The sequence below is a fragment of the Fukomys damarensis genome, unplaced genomic scaffold, assembly GCF_012274545.1.
Source record: "Fukomys damarensis isolate Sample0158 unplaced genomic scaffold, DMR_v1.0_HiC HiC_scaffold_9, whole genome shotgun sequence".
In the NCBI taxonomy this organism is placed as follows: domain Eukaryota; kingdom Metazoa; phylum Chordata; class Mammalia; order Rodentia; family Bathyergidae; genus Fukomys; species Fukomys damarensis.
In genome coordinates, this window is record NW_022900921.1 from 27,787,260 (window position 1) to 27,803,925 (window position 16,666).

General features: G+C 56.0%; 1 protein-coding gene across 4 annotated transcripts in view; it reads left to right on the forward strand.

Annotated features, from left to right (window-relative positions):
- The window catches only part of Unc5a (unc-5 netrin receptor A), a 52,914-nt gene extending 36,253 nt beyond the window's left edge, over nt 1–16,661 (forward strand). For 3 of the 4 annotated variants that reach the window (XM_010622098.3, XM_010622099.3, XM_010622100.3), the window contains 15 exons: nt 805–1,026; nt 5,962–6,105; nt 6,368–6,471; nt 6,627–6,807; nt 7,439–7,606; nt 8,195–8,359; nt 9,737–9,925; nt 10,034–10,336; nt 13,260–13,347; nt 13,572–13,740; nt 13,948–14,181; nt 14,299–14,448; nt 14,525–14,689; nt 15,332–15,510; nt 15,741–16,661. In XM_010622098.3, coding sequence (XP_010620400.1) covers nt 805–1,026; nt 5,962–6,105; nt 6,368–6,471; nt 6,627–6,807; nt 7,439–7,606; nt 8,195–8,359; nt 9,737–9,925; nt 10,034–10,336; nt 13,260–13,347; nt 13,572–13,740; nt 13,948–14,181; nt 14,299–14,448; nt 14,525–14,689; nt 15,332–15,510; nt 15,741–15,906 — 2,627 coding nt within the window. In that variant the 3' untranslated portion in view covers nt 15,907–16,661. The remainder of the gene's footprint in view (nt 1–804; nt 1,027–5,961; nt 6,106–6,367; nt 6,472–6,626; nt 6,808–7,438; nt 7,607–8,194; nt 8,360–9,736; nt 9,926–10,033; nt 10,337–13,259; nt 13,348–13,571; nt 13,741–13,947; nt 14,182–14,298; nt 14,449–14,524; nt 14,690–15,331; nt 15,511–15,740) is intronic. The other variant, XM_010622101.3, reaches the window with a different exon arrangement.
- The last annotated feature ends 5 nt before the right edge of the window (nt 16,662–16,666 follow it).

Genomic DNA, 16,666 nt, shown 5'->3' on the forward strand with positions numbered 1-16,666 from the left:
CCCCTCTCAGGGGTCCTGCTGGTCGGCAGATGAGCCAGACTGCTCTAGGGGCTTTACCTTCACCAATGCCTCAGAGCCAATTACCTGTGTAATTAGAAACAAATGGCTTGTGGGACGGTTGTGGTTTTTGGTTAAAATTAGAAGGAAACGCATTTTCAGATCTCCTTGAAGAGGGGGGAAATGGCCCAGGTCCCTGGGACTCCCAAACACACTCACAACGGCTCCCACCCTGCTGTCTATTCCCTGCCCCCAGTAGCCCTGCCTTGCCAGCCCCTTCCCCAGCCTCCTGGGCCCTCCTTATCTGTACAGAGTACCCCTGCCCAAAAACCCCTTCTTCAGTCACTTTGCATTTCTGAGCATTTGTTATATGCAAGGACCAACCAGAAGGGGGTGCCCAGAAGCAGCCACAGGCCAGGGAGCCAAATAGAGAGACACCACCCCAAGCTGCCCCCTGTCCTGCCAGAGTCCCCTGTACCTACCTCCAGTTTTCCCCTAAACCTCCAGGCCTGTGGTCTGCTTCGCCGGATCCCTACACTTCTAAGGAAATAATGAACCTTCATTGCTGCCACGCGTAAGTGCTGAGGCTCCGGCCCTCGTGTCATTATGTCCTACCACTTTGCAGAAGTGTGTGGGATGGCTGAGGAGGACACAGGCTGAGAGGGTGTCCAGGGGCCTGAGTTTGCCCAGCTGGGAAGTGGCTGAGCCTGCACTCACTGTCCTCCAGCCCTTCCAAGCTGGGGCCTTTGCTGCCTCAGGAAGCTCCAAGAAGGGCCTGGCTTACTTTCCTCTTTGTTCCTGCTATAGGTGCCCAGCAGAGTGCCACAGTGGCCAACCCAGTGCCAGGTGCCAACCCCGACCTGCTTCCCCACTTCCTGGTGGAACCTGAGGATGTGTACATTGTCAAGAACAAACCAGTGCTGCTGGTGTGCAAGGCCATGCCTGCCACACAGATCTTCTTCAAGTGCAACGGCGAGTGGGTGCGCCAGGTGGACCACGTGATCGAGCGCAGCACAGATGGAAGCAGCGGTAAGGCCAGCTTGGGTGGCTGGTAGTGCAGCAGAGGGGAAGTGAGGCTCAGCCAGCCCAAAGGGGTCTGCCAGGGCCTCAGACCGCACACTTGTGAATAGCAAGGCCAGGATGGAGCGAGCTCTGTGCCCACTCCCTCCCACCAGTCAGGATTCCCAGGCCTGGAACCCCATGTACACACACGGAGACCTTCCCCGGGAGACCCCACTCCACCAGCTTGATAGGAGAGTAAGAGGGTGGTCCCCCTCAAAATGCCCTAACATTTCACAGCAAGAGGTGATGGGGGGAGGGGGCTGTCTGAGCCCAGGCTGGGCTGGGCAGGGCCAGGGGCAGCCTGGTGAGAGTTGCCAGCAAGGAAAAGGAAGTCGGAGAGAGTGGGTCCCAGATGATCAAAGAACTCACATACTTCACATTCTGTGATTGATTTCTGCAAGTGTTTGTTCATTCATGCATGCATGCATTCACACATTCTCTAAGCACATCCTTCTGATGGGGGGCATGCCCTCAGAGAGGCAGATATGGGGGAGACTTCTCAGGGAGAGGAGAGCAGACTGCCCAAGGCACAAAGGGAGGACCCTCAGGGGGGGTAAATTAAGGGAGGAATAAGAATTGGCCAGGGAGGGAAGAGGGGAGAAGCACTCTTGGCAGGGGACACAGCACAAGCAAACACAGGCAGGTAACCAGCATACTGGCCAGGGCTCTGCAAGGAGAGTTCAGAATGTGCAAAGGGACTGAAGTGATGTCACTGTCCTTGGGGCTTCAGACTGTAGAGTTCTGTGGCCAGATCTATGGGTAACACTCAGGGGTTGCTGACTAGAGGAACAGAGCCAGAGACACAAGGAGAGGGAACCCACAGGACTTAACAGAGGCAGAGGGGTGACTGTGCCAGCAGGCAGGCCCAGGTGCCTTATCCACTGGACACTGCATTCCTCCTCTCCCAGCCCTGGCTTCAGGCAGTAGGTGGGCCATAAGGATTGGACAGAGAGCACATGTTTGGTTTCCATTGCTCCCCAAGAGCAGGACCAGCAGCCAGGCAGAAGCTGACAAAGACTTCTGTCTTTTCCTTGCCACTTTGCAAAACACCCCACACATCTTTAAGGAGCCTTTGGGTTTAGTCCCGAGCCGCTTTCTGCAAGGCCTCAGGCAGCCCGAGACACCCAGTGTTCATTACCATGCAGAACATCTAAGCTATTGTGAGCCCAGAGCCATCATGCAGCTGGAGACAACCAGGCAGCACCTAGGACTCACGCCAATGCCAAGTGCAAGCAGGGGGCCCCAGGCTCAGAGAGGTGCTCTGTGCTGCCAGGCAGGTGGGGGGTAGCTCAGAAAGGATTCCCCTAGGAGAGATACGAGGCTGTAGCCGGGGAGAATTGTTTGGAAACTCTTGCAGTAATCTGAGTGTGAGATGAAGGCCCTGAGCTTAGATAATGTGTCATTTAGTGCTCTGAACTAGCCTGGTATTTTGCAGATTGGATGAGGCCTCTATTGCTATGATCTGTCCAAGAACCTAAAAGGGTTCCAACCAGGTCTCTTGGTGTACAGAAGTCACCCCTACCTTCCTTCCTCCACCAGGGTTTGAGGGGGCTGGTCTCCTACCCACAAGTATCAGCTCAGCCTACCAGCCGATGGCTTTCCCTGACACTTCTGCACTGTCCCAGCCTAATACATGCCTGCTGGTTGTCGCCTCTTCCTGCAGACCTTGGGTGCTCTACCTGCCCCATGCTAGGCACCAGGTTAGGTACTAGGAATTCAGCCTCTGTGGCTCTCAGGGCAGGTGATCCTGCAAAGCTGGAGCATTAGTGACCAATGTAGTCCAGGAAAGTTCTGGGCACCTGCAGCTTCTCCCAGGATCACAGCCTTCTACATACACCCTTGGCAGAGTTGCCAGAGGCTTCCCCATCCATGAGAACAGCTTTAGGGCCCGCCCTGCCCCAGTGACAGGCTCCACTGTGAACCTCAAGTGAACTTGCCTCACACCATCCCTGAGCTCAGTCTCTTCATATGTAAAATGGAGATGAGGAGAACCCTTGCAGGTTGGTGGAGGGAAGCCCTGAGATCTTATAGGCCAGTTGGAGCTCTCCGTGAGGCCTTTCCTTTCTTCCCACTCCACGCCTGGAGCCCAACACCACTTTGCAGCATGCTGAGTCCTCCCACTGCTAACACAGATCCACCACCAGGGAAGATGGATGAGGAGGAAGCTGCAGCCAGAGACTTGCTTTGCTGCAGCTTTGAAGACCTGTCCTGAACCCTATGGAAGGCTCCGGTCCCTCCCTCCTTGTCTGACCAATACACACACCTCACTGCCATCACGAGGTCTCATGTGTGTGGCTTGGCTGTGAGCCAAGCTCTTGCTTGAATGAGCAGTCACTGACCTGGTCCAGCATACAAATAGACAGTCCTCTGCCCACACTCCCAACAGGCTCCTATAACCTTGCTGCATTCAAGCCAAGCAGAAAAGCAGAGCTCATGGGGGCTTGTCCCACTCATAACCACTGAGACCCTCTCCTGCCCTGAACTCCCAACCTCAGGCCTCCTGTGGCCAGTGCATCTGAAAGTTCATTGATCCCATTGATTTCTCAACCCAAAACCATCGAGTGCTTGGAGGTGAGGAGAAAGGCTTTCCTTACCCACAGACAAGATACCGGAGCAGTGGCACCTGGCTAAGTGCACAGACTAAAGACCTGAACAAGTAACAGTCTGTAGTCAGACAGCTGTGGCAGGGATCAGAGGTTCACCCAGAACTGCAGCCCCACCTCTTAACATGCAGGGCTGGAGCAGCAAGATGGACACCCTGGCAGCAAGTGCCCATCCTCTGCCTTCATTCCCAAAGGAAGGGACCAAAGCCTGAAAATGCTAGAACCCAAGTCTACTGTCACTATAAAAGCCTGAAATTTGGAAAACCAAGAATTGGGAGGATAATTTGCTGTGTATTAATATAAACTGATTGGTTACTGGAAGCAGACTGAGAAGGCCTCAGAGCCCCTTAACACTCAGTCTGCCCCCATGCAGGCTCCCACATGTGCCCTCACTGTTCACACATGAACACATGTCCCAGGCCAGGCAGCCTGGGATTCTTCCTCTTCCCTTTCCATTCCTCCCCAAGGCTAGCGCTTCACAATCACCAGACAGCTGTACCCAGAAACTGTCAGGGACCAGGCTGCTTAGTTACCTGCAGGGGAGAAGAGCACAGACCTTGCCATAAGGATGAGTTAGAGCAGGGTTGGGTTCCAGGCTCAGCCCTCAACCCTCTCAGAGCTTGTGTGGCTCGAGGGCTCATTTATGCAGGGAGAAGAGGAGGTGACAGAAGAGGGGAGTGCTGCTGTCCCCAAACTGAGATGCTTGGGGTGTGTATGAAGTTGCTAAGGGGATCTGCCAAGCCCCACTTCCACCACAGAGATGGAGGGGCCCTGATAGACCTCTCCACGCAGGCGAGGAAAAGTACCTGGTTCAGGATGTCTGGATGTCTCCCTCCCCTAACCCCAAAGGCAGAGAAGAGGAGGAGTGAGGAGACCTGACTCCACCTGTCTCCATGTGCTTGACAGGCAGCTGGTACCCAGGGCCTCTCCTATTCATGGACCCTGTGGGTGCCCCTTGCTTCTAAGCCCCACATGCAGAGATGTGCACACCAGATGTCATAGAGAGCAGCAGAGCTAGGTGCCCAGAAAGGGGAAAGTAGCCCAGAAGCAGCACTCTGAGCCAAGGGTGACACCCTCCACTACTGGCCAGGGGGACAGGAGCAAGTGGGCCCTGTGCACAAGCTGGACAGACTCCATGAGGAGAGATCTGGGAAAGGGTCAGGAAAAGACACGTTAGAGAAATTAAGAGGGAAAACAGACTCCTGGCCTGCCCAGCTCAGCTGCACTGTGCTCCTCCTGCAATGCAGCTCTAATTGAATTTCTCTGTTAACAATGGAAACACATTGGCTGCACGGCCTCTCTCCCTCTTTCTGATAAGCCAGTGACCCAAGGGAAATTGGGGTCAGGAGGAGGAGAAATTGGAAACAAACAGTCTTTTCTCACTCCTGGGGACATTGGTTTTGGCTGCAGCCCAGAGGAGGGAAGAAAGGCTGTCAACCCTCCTTCGGGGTTGTCCAAGGGACCCAGGCCCTCCGGGCACACTCCACTGTCTGGGTCTGGTGTGGCAGAAGGTGGAGAGCAAGTCCCATCTGGAAGGGGATTCCCCTAGCCCACTCTACTTGGGCACAGCAGACCCTGCATTCCTAATCACTGGCAAGCTTCCATTCTGCCGGCTGCCCCTCATCCTTTTCCATTGTTTCTCCCTGGGGAGGGATACCCACTAGCCCACCCCGGGGTGATCAAAGAACCCTAGACACACTCTGGATTCGGAAAGCCCTGCATGCCTATGGCAAGCATGTGCTCTTTTACATGGCTTTCTGTCCAGGTGGGAACCATGTCATGGAAGAGAGTGGACTGAGTGAAACAGTATCCCCTCACAGACACAGGAAACCCTCTCTAAATCCCAGGGGCCTATTATCAGACTACACAGCAGGACAGTAATTGTGTTGTTAAATGATGTTATCATACCATCACTTGTCAGGATTTACCCACCAGCCCTCCAGAGAGGTAGGCAGCCCTTCTTCTTCTCTTAGGCCACAAAGTCCCCAGAGCTCAGCATGTCTGCTCTGCGCTTCTGCCTGGGGTCCCTAGCAGTAAGAATCTGTTGCCCACAGCTCCACTGGAAGCCCCTTTAGGATTTTTTCTGTCAGTGACTCTAGGGAGATAGGCCTTATAACAGAATGAAGGGAAGTTAAAGAAGCTCTACTCCTGGCCTCCAGCTATAAATCAGCACCCCCTTGGGATACCTGCAGTGCCCTCAAGCTGAGGATTTTCTTTGAAGTCCATTCTCCTGCTGTGGGTGGTACAGGGAATCATCCATTTGGGCAGGGAGGCTCAGTGATGGCCCCTGTGCCCTCAGGGCTGCCAGCCATGGAGGTCCGCATCAACGTCTCGAGGCAGCAAGTTGAGAAGGTCTTCGGGCTGGAGGAATACTGGTGTCAGTGCGTGGCGTGGAGCTCCTCCGGCACCACCAAGAGTCAGAAGGCCTACATCCGCATTGCCTGTGAGTCCCAGCCCGCTCTCCAGGGCATCACCAGGAAATGGAGAAGCAGGCTTCCGGGAAGAAGGGGTCTGGTCAGGAAGCTCCTTGTCCTGCCTTTAATGGGTGGAGGAAGTCTGTAGGTACATTACTAAGCCCTCCTCTGATCCCTCTGGGCACTTGGCACTTCCTCCTGCCATGTACCATGCCCCTATAGGACCAAGAGATAGAGCTGTCCAGGCTGAGCAAGCACTCGGGTGAGAAGACGCGGTTGTTTTTCTTCCAGATTTGCGCAAGAACTTTGAGCAGGAGCCACTGGCCAAGGAGGTATCCCTGGAGCAGGGCATCGTATTGCCTTGCCGCCCCCCAGAAGGCATCCCCCCAGCTGAGGTGAGAGGTGCTCCCATGCCCACTCCAGGTGGGCAAAGCTCTCAGTTCTCCAGCCTACCTACCTGGACCCCTGCCTGCTCCTCTCCTCAGTGGCATTCTGTGCTCTGGGCAGGGCCAGCGTGGGCTGGCCATGCAGTCTTGTGGCTCCTCCCCAGGTGGAGTGGCTCCGGAACGAGGACCTGGTGGACCCATCCCTGGACCCCAACGTGTACATCACGCGTGAACACAGTCTGGTTGTGCGGCAGGCCCGTCTGGCTGACACAGCCAACTATACCTGTGTGGCCAAGAACATCGTGGCCCGTCGCCGTAGTGCCTCTGCTGCCGTCATCGTCTACGGTGGGTCCCCAGCTCCCCAGTGGTTGGGAGAGGTGCTGAGGTGCCACTGAGGGAGTGGTGTGTGGCTGGCAGAGTAGAGAAAGCCATGGAGCTAAGGCCGGGCAGGCCAAACAGTGGCCTGACCAGGACAGGGAAAGGACATGAATGGTGCCTAGTGATACTAGGGATGTATCTGGGTAGAGAGGTAGGACAGGTTGGTGGTCATCTGTGGGAAAGAAGCATTGTGCAGGAGATAAAGGGATAGGATGGGGATCCAGGGAAGGCACCAATCATCTCCTGTGCTCCTGCATCCCCAGAATGGGAAGTAGGGCCAAATGGTCCCGGGCACATCAAGAGCAGTCAGAATAGGATGTGGGAGTTGCACTCTGAGAGATTGGAATCCGGGCTGGAGTTGCAAGTGAGCTCGTTTCTGTTGGCTGCCCAAGCACCTTCCAGGAAAAGGGTAGGTCCTGCAGGGGACACTGCCAGGCCCTGGGGTAGCAGGCACAGGCGTGGCCCTCCCCCTTAGGACTTCTGTCCCAGTCTAGCCCACCATTTCCAGCTCAAAGCCCCTATGCTCATGCCCTGTCCCCTGGGCCAGTGTCTGAGGAAGCCCCTGCTCCCTGACCCCAGTCCTTCTCTGTCCGGCCAGTGAACGGTGGGTGGTCGACGTGGACCGAGTGGTCCGTCTGCAGTGCCAGCTGTGGGCGTGGCTGGCAGAAACGGAGCCGGAGCTGCACCAACCCGGCACCTCTCAACGGGGGCGCCTTCTGTGAGGGGCAGAATGTCCAGAAAACAGCCTGCGCCACCCTGTGCCCAGGTACCAGCGGCCACCGCCTCCCGCATCGTTCTCACCACGTCATCTCCGTGCCCTGGCTCCATCGTGCCCACCAGCCTGACCCCCCATGGCTCCATCCCACCTGCCTACTATGCAGGGCCAGGCTAAGTCTGAGGCAGGGACATAGATGAGTGTGTGTTCAGAGTCAGGGCTCAGGTACTCTCCAGGCTGGGGCTTAACACAGTGCCTAAGTCACAGAGTGTAAGGTACAATCTAGGACAGGGTCTGGGGCTCAGCCTGGGGCTGCGGAATCTACCTGTGCCTGGGACCAGAAGGGTCATCATTTGACTGAGAGCCTTTACTACCCCAGAACCAGGACAGCCTTCCTGGGGTGGGGAGAGACAAGCAGCCCCTGGCGTCATCCACGCCTCCCTGTCATTAGCATGTGTGTCATCAAAGCCAGCTGGACCCTGGAGGGTGTGCAGATTGGTGGGCCTGGCCCTGGCATCATGCCCAGGTCCAGGTCAGCTCGTCCTGCCTGGTCCAGATGCTCAGTGGGGCTACACTGGCAGACCGCCTGGGACTGGCTTTCCAGGCTGACTGTCTCCTCTGTGCCTGTCTCTCATCTAGTGGACGGCAGCTGGAGCGCTTGGAGCAAGTGGTCGGCCTGTGGGCTCGACTGCACACACTGGCGGAGCCGCGAGTGCTCCGACCCAGCGCCCCGAAACGGGGGTGAGGAGTGCCAGGGCGCTGACCTGGACAGCCGCAATTGTACCAGCGACCTCTGCGTACACAGTGAGTCCTCTCTGGGGAAGTGGTAGCTAAGCACTCATCCCTCCGAAGCTCAGGACCCTCCTGAGGGGAGCGCCCCCTTAGCCCTGACAGGTCCACATGAGCCCACACATGCTCACTACGTCACATGCATCCTGAGATGTGCATGAATTTGAACCTTGACTTGTATACACACATCTGTTCACCCCAGCACCTCTCCTACAACCTCACATCCACCAACCCCCAGGCACACACACAAATCCTGTGGGGATGCCAGGCTTGTGAAGCCTGCTAATTATAAGGCCATAACTAACAAAGATCTCTGTCGAATTTTTTTCTCTAGAACACACCCTTCCCCGTTCTTTCTTTCAATTAAAAACCTAATTATCTGTGTCAATTCCTTTCTGATGGACATTTCTTCCATTATGCAAAACCCTTCTAAAATCAATACAGATTCCTCCAAGCAGTCAATCCCCTGTCCCCAGCCAAGGTCCAGGCTGGGGAGAGACAAAGGAGAAAGGCCTAGGGACTGACCTGGAACCACACAGGAAGCAGATCCCATACATATTAGTTTTCCATTGCTATACTGAAATACCTGAAGCTGTACACTTTGTAAAGAAAAGAGGTTTACTGTACTTAGCACATAGTTTTGGAGGCTAAACCTCTAAATAGCATGGCAGTTGTTCTGGCAAAGGCCCCTTTAGCTACATAAACTAGTGGTGGATGGCACCAAGGTGGGACATCTTGCAAAAGCGAGATCCCATAGCGAGACAAGAACCCAGACAGAACGATCGGGGAGAAGACAGTCTTGCTCTTTCACAACAACCCTCTCACAAGAACCTACAAGAGTCCCACAAGAAATACCTTAATCCCTTCTGAGGACAGCACCCCCATAACGTAAAGACCTCCCACTGAGCCTTATTTCTTAAAAGTCACACCATCTCTCCTATCACCACACTGGGAACCAGATCTTCAATATATTTACCTTGGGAGCAGCACCCTGTCTTGGGGATCCCAGAGGCTTCCTCCCAGCTTCAGCTACCCTGGGGCAGTGCTCAGGTAGTGGGCTCAGCAGGAAACAGGTTTATCCTAGTATTCAGGCTCCAGGCTGCCCACTTGGGGGACATAGTTCTTCCCCTCCTCCATTCTTCTGGCAGCCACCTCAGCCTGAATCTCATGCCTAGGAGAAATGTGAGTTGCTCAGAGTCACAAGCAAGGTAGTGGCAGGTACAGAGCTAGAGTGCACACATGCCAACAGGCACACATGCTCCTTGCCCCAAATGCCCACTGCCAAGCCAGCACTGATGCTCATTTGGAGACCTCATCCTCCTGGCTGTTGGCCACTGACTTCTCCCGAGCTCCGTACCCCTGCCTCTCCCAAGGCCACACTCTCTTCTGCAGCTGCTTCTGGCCCTGAAGATGTGGCCCTCTATGTGGGCCTCATTGCTGTGGCCGTATGCCTTGTCTTGCTGCTGCTTGTCCTCATCCTCGTTTACTGCCGCAAGAAGGAGGGGCTGGACTCAGATGTGGCCGACTCATCCATTCTCACCTCAGGTTTCCAGCCTGTCAGTATCAAGCCCAGCAAAGCAGGTGAGATAGCCCCTGCCTGCAGCACTCCTGCCCAGAACCCCACACCAGTTACCTCTGAGAAGGGAAAGCCCTCAGTGCCGTCCCCTGAGCCTATCTTTATCCCTGCAGACAATCCCCATCTGCTTACCATCCAGCCAGACCTCAGCACCACCACCACCACCTACCAGGGCAGTCTGTGTCCCCGGCAAGATGGGCCCAGCCCCAAGTTCCAGCTCACCAACGGGCACCTGCTCAGCCCTCTGGGTGGTGGTCGCCACACGCTGCACCACAGCTCACCCACCTCGGAGGCTGAGGACTTCATTTCCCGCCTCTCCACCCAAAACTACTTCCGCTCCCTGCCCCGTGGCACCAGCAACATGGCCTATGGGACTTTCAACTTCCTCGGGGGCCGGCTGATGATCCCTAATACAGGTAGGAAGGACCTGAGTACTCCCACCTGGAGTACAAGGACAGCCCCAGTGTTCCTCCTGGGCTCCTCATTCTCAGCCTGGAGTGACAGTGCTGAGCCACCAAGCAAGGGACAGACAGCTGTGGAGAGAACTCAGCTGGGGCATTGGCAGTGGGGCCATGGCCAGAGCTGTCTCCCTCCTGTTGCCTGGGGACATAAGACTGTTGAGCATCTATTTACACAGACTGCCTACATGTGCTAGGCTCTGTGCTGGACCCTGGGCTCAGAGGTAGGGCAAGTGCCAGCCCCAAGGGGCTTACAAATAGATAGATGGCAGAGACAAACACAGAGCATCATAGGCAGAGCAGACGGGGGCCTCTTGGAACCCCACTGCATCCTGGCTTCCACCCTGTACTTCACAGTAATTCCTCTGATAGGGTCCCCAGACACCCTACTAGAAAATCCAGGGACATTCTTTTGGCCATCTTGGAAGAATCACTGCAGCCTTTGGTGAGGCTGCCTACTCCACCCTAAATTCTCTATTCCCTCAATGTAGATGACCCAGTGGGCCCCTGGCTTCCTTTCCCCTTTCTGGCTGCTCCTGGTACCTGAACTTTGGTGTTTCTCGGTGCTCACTCCCAATGCCCTTCCCCTTTAGTGAGCTCATCCCCTCCATGGCTCCAATTGCCATGTCGGTGCTGAGCAGTGTCACTCTTCCAGCCCTAGCCCACCGTTCTCCTGGGTGCCAGAACTGCACAACCAGCTGCCTCCTGGGCAGCTCCATCTGGGTGTCTCAGAGTACCTCAGATTCCTTGTGCCTGAAGCAGAACTGTCTCCCACCTTCCCTCAGTGCCGCCTCCTTTGCAGCTTTCCCCAACTTACATCACAGTTTAGTTGCTCGAGTCAGAAACCAGCGGGGGGTCACCTTGGCCTCCTGCTCTTCCTCATTTGTCCCCTAATCCCCATGTCTGCTTCAGTCACACACACTCCTCTGTGTTTGCCCTCCTCCATTGTTCTTACCTCCCCTTGCCTCTTATCTTTCCCTGATGCTTCTCCTGGCCCAGGCTGCCACACCCTTTATCGCCTTTCCAAACATTTATCCAGTGAATCCAGAATTGATTATGTCCCTACCCTGTTCGAGCCCCTTCTGGGAGCTCCCTGCTGCTCCCAGGCAGAGGTGCATGTTCTTCTCCTGCATATGGCAACCACATTAGACCCTCAGAACCTCCAATACACCCTGTTTCTGTTTGTACGCGAGTCCCTTTGCCCTTCCCACCAGCTCATCTAATACTTTTCCTCTGAGTCCTGGCCTGACTGCTCTTGCTGTCTGTGCCTCATGTCCCCTCTGGACAGAGAATGATAGTGAGCCACTCACAGGACTATTAGAATGATGTGCTCCTTCTGTCTCTCTTAGACAGAAGCTTTCTTTCCCTCAACAAATGTTTCCTACTCTTAAAAAAAAAAAAAAATAAGAGTGACGTGCTGATGTGGTTGGTTCCTGTCAGCTCGAACAAGAATAGGCAAACAATGGCTGCTCAGCGGTCCCCAGCCTCCGGTGGGAATGCCACCTGTCCCCTGCCTTTCTCCCCAGTGGGCTGTGTCACGAGAGTAGGGTCTGTTGTTTCCCTATCCTTCCTAAATGTCCAGTATTCGTATTCTTGGGATGAACACACAAGGGTGTGTGCCTCTCCTATAGACAGCATTCACACCAGGATGTCTAGGATCGGAGCTACACCAAGTAGTAGGGGGCAGCACGGGTTGGCAAAGGGAGCAATTGTTGTGAATATGCCCTCAGTGTCTCTATCTGCTGGGCTCCAGTTTTCTGTAAAATACATTCATGCATCTATCACTTAATGATGGGAACATGCTCTGAGAAATGCGCCCTTAGGCAGTTTCATCACGGTATGGACATCACAGAGTAGGATTACGAAAATCCAGATAGCTATGATGTCACTAGGTGGTACACTCTCATGGGACCACCACATGTACAGTTAGTTCAGCACGAATGGTAATATGTGGAGCACGACTGGCGTGACATTCCAGCTCAGCCCACCTCAGAGCTCCCTACTCTACTGTAGAGTATGTTAGCTTTTGGGATGAAGTCACAGAATGTTTGTCTTACTTTCCTCCCGTGCTGAGATGGGGAGGTCCTTTCTGATACAGGGACTGTCTGTCCTAGGTGGAAGAGGGCTACTCCTTGCATCTTCCCTGAAGTGAATTCCAGCCCCTGTCCTTGACACATCCTGTCCTATTCCCTCCCACCTGAAGCCTCTTCTCTTCACAGATGCTCTGAAACTGCTCCTACAAGGCTCTGGGGCAGAGGCACACACAGCTGCCAGACCTAGGAGATCCTTCTATGCCAGCACGTAGACTAGGAGGGCTGCCAAAGCCCACAGGGTTTAACCCAAGTCCGCCTGCAAGGACAGAGACAGTGGCTGGGCCCTAGAGGGGTTCCAAGCCAAAGGAGAAGGGAGAAGCTGGAGCAAGGCAGATTGGCTGTGGTTCCAGAACCTCTAAGTATATAGCACAGTTAGGCTGGAGATGCTTCTGGAAAGACAGTGGGACCAGCAGTGAAGGCCTTTGGATGCCAAGCCAGGAAGCTGGACTTTATCACGAGTTAGGGAAGGTTTTAAGCAGGGAATGTCCTGATCCCAGCCAGTGACTTTTGGGTGACACAGAAGGTAGGAACAACAGACCTGGTCCCTTTTGCCTCAGAGTTTTCTGTGCCCACGCTAACTATGCATGCTTTTCCCACCTGGGTTTCCTCAGCTGTTCCTGGACTCTTACTCAGCTTTGTGCCTATGTAAGTGGTTGGTCACAGCCACTGTGACCTCAAGCCAGGCTGGTACTGGCCAGTCCCCAACATGAGACTTATGGGAGGGCTGGCGAGTGTGGTATTGGGTGTGTACACCATGTAAGCCTGGGCCTTCTCCTGCTTTATTACAGGAATCAGCCTCCTCATCCCCCCAGACGCCATCCCCCGAGGAAAGATCTACGAGATCTACCTCACACTACACAAGCCAGAGGACGTGAGGTGTGGGCTCGGGCCCTGCTGCTGGGGCTGGTAGGGTCCTGCCTGTGGCCTGTCACTGGGTGGCCCCCTTCCCAGTCACTGCCGGGCCTGGCTGGCTTGAGGGAGGGCAGGGGAGGAGCCCACCAACTCTAACCTCTCACCCTGGGGTGACACTGCCCTGGTCCCTGGTCCCTAGGACAGACCACTGACACCTTTCTCTTTCCACCCATGTTTCCCCACTTGAGGTTGCCCCTAGCTGGCTGTCAGACCCTGCTGAGTCCCATCGTTAGCTGTGGACCCCCCGGAGTCCTGCTCACCCGGCCAGTCATCCTTGCCATGGACCATTGCGGGGAGCCCAGCCCTGAAAGCTGGAGCCTGCGTCTCAAAAAACAGTCCTGTGAGGGCAGCTGGGAGGTGAGTAGGGATAGCCCTGAGCCTGCCCACCTGAGCACTAGCCTCAAAGTGGAATGTGGCCTCCTTGCACTCACCCTGGGCTCTCAGCAGCTGTGTGGCCCTGCACGCTGCCCTGACCCTTCCCAGATCTCTGGCTGCATCTCAGAGCAGAGGGTGGCTGGTTTGCTCCCAAGGCTGGTGGAACTCACCATTGGGCTCCACCTGTAGGATGTGCTGCACCTGGGTGAGGAGGCACCCTCCCACCTCTACTACTGCCAGCTGGAGGCCAGTGCCTGCTACGTCTTCACCGAACAGCTGGGACGCTTTGCCCTGGTGGGAGAGGCTCTCAGTGTGGCTGCTGCCAAGCGCCTCAAGCTGCTTCTATTCGCCCCTGTGGCCTGCACCTCCCTCGAGTACAACATCCGTGTCTACTGCCTGCATGATACCCACGATGCACTCAAGGTACCAACGTACCTCCCCCTGTCCCCCCGCCCTAGGCATGGAGGCCCCTTGCCTCAGGGCCAGTAGGGAGAGGTCCTCCTAGGCCGCAGGCTCTGCTGATCACCTGGGGCCCTATAGGAGGTGGTGCAGCTGGAGAAGCAACTGGGTGGACAGCTGATCCAGGAGCCTCGTGTTCTGCACTTCAAGGACAGTTACCACAACCTGCGCCTGTCCATCCATGATGTGCCCAGCTCGCTGTGGAAGAGCAAGCTTCTCGTCAGCTATCAGGTAAGGGTCAACCCCACCACCAGCACCCAAGGAGCTGGAGCTGGGCACACCTGACATCTCCTCTGCTGCCCCCCAGGAGATCCCCTTTTATCACATCTGGAACGGCACACAACAATACCTGCACTGCACCTTCACCTTGGAGCGTGTCAGCCCCAGCACCAGTGACCTGGCCTGCAAGGTGTGGGTGTGGCAGGTTGAGGGCGATGGGCAGAGCTTCAACGTCAACTTCAATATCACCAAGGTGGGCAAGAGGGCTATATATTCTCACCACCAACCAAACCCCCCAGAAATGTTCCACTCCCTGGACCAATTCTGCCCACCCTGCCACCAGCTCCTCTCCCTTCCCCAGACCCCCTCCTCCTAGAAACCACTTGGCACCTCCCTCCAAGTGTACTAGGATGCAAATGGAACTCAGGTAGTGGGACCAAACAGGGTATAGGAGCAGGAGGAGGAGACAGGGCTTCCCTGGGAAACCCCATGGGCCTCCTTGAGGGCTCTGCACTGGTCCCAGAAGGATGAGCAGAACTTGGACAGGCATCAGTGTGGGAAAGGCCATTTGTGGCAGCAGGAACTGAGTGGGGGGGGCACAAAGGTCATGAGAAGAGAGCAGTGAGTGCTGAATGGCAGGCAGGGTGAGGGTGAGGGTGGAAATGGAGAATGAGACCAGAGGGCTCTTCTGCTCACTGGCTGTGATTTTGGGTGGGTCGTGCACTTCTAAACCTCAGGCTCAAAGGGCAGGGCCCTGACACGTGATGGAGGGGGTACCTGGGAAGCCCTGGTGCCTTTGCTATCCCCGGGTCTGGAGTGGTCTGGGAGCTCCCGCAGCAGGAGGCAGCAGTGGCCAGGTTCTCACAGGAACCTCTTCCCTGTCTCCCCCACCTAGGACACAAGGTTTGCTGAGCTGCTGGCTCTGGAGAGTGAAGGGGGGGTCCCAGCCCTGGTGGGCCCCAGTGCCTTCAAGATCCCCTTCCTCATTCGGCAGAAGATCATTACCAGCCTGGATCCACCATGCAGCCGGGGCGCCGACTGGCGGACTCTAGCCCAAAAACTCCACCTAGACAGGTGGGTGGGAAATGGGTGGGTAGGGGCTGCAAAGGTCACCTACAGTCCACCCTAGGCAGGTGGTTTGGCTGGGGTGGATGGGAGACCCTATGGGCTTGTGTCACATCCTCTAGTGTCTGGGTAGTCAGTGCATTTGGAGGAGGGGAGGCCCTGTCCTTGGCGAAGCTGGTAGGAGGAGGTGGTAGGCTGGGGTGAGGCCAGGCCACTGACAAGTTTCCTCCTTTCCACAGCCATCTCAGCTTCTTTGCCTCCAAGCCCAGCCCCACAGCCATGATCCTCAACCTGTGGGAGGCACGACACTTCCCCAATGGCAACCTCAGCCAGCTGGCAGCCGCAGTGGCTGGACTGGGCCAGCCAGATTCTGGCCTCTTCACAGTGTCAGAGGCCGAGTGCTGAGGCCAGCCAGGCCCAAAATGCCTACACTCTCACCAGCTTTGGCACCCACCAGGGACAGGCAGAAGCCAGACAGGGGCCCTACCCCACAGGGGCAGAGCTGCTTGGACAGGCCCCCTCCTGGCCAATGTTGTCCCTTTAATGCTGGTCCTTCAGACCCTGCCTGAACTCCATTTCCTCCATGGCCTACCTAGCCAGGCAAACACAGCCACCTGTTCACACTTGTCCCAGCCCTAGGTCCCTGGGTGGATAATGCCTGGAGCCTGGGCCGGGCCCAGCCCATCTGTGTGTGTATATGTGCGTGTGATGCTACCTCTCCTCCTGCCCCCTGCCAGGGGCCCCGCATACACACGGCATGCATGCACATGCAGGGCTCGGACATGGCCCCAGAGCTCCTGCCTGAGCTGGGCCTTATGCAAACATTTCTGTGCCTGCTGGGGAGGGGCACATCTGAGGGGTGCAGCTCCAGGCCTTCGGGACAGAGGACCCAGCCAGAGAGGGGGCTGGTCCTGGATTCAGGCACACAACCACCACAGAGGCATGTGCCCACGCATGCTTCGTGTGTTCATCCTACACACACCCTAGTCACGCAGACCCACCACCACACACATCTCATGCTGCACACCCAGAGGCCGCTCACGTCTCTCACACCCGGTGTCGGTACACACCTGCCTCTCACATGCTGCCCTCTTCCACCCACCCAGGGACACCTGACGGCTCCTCCCTGATCCTACCCCCCTGTCCCCAGCCTCGAGGTGTCCTG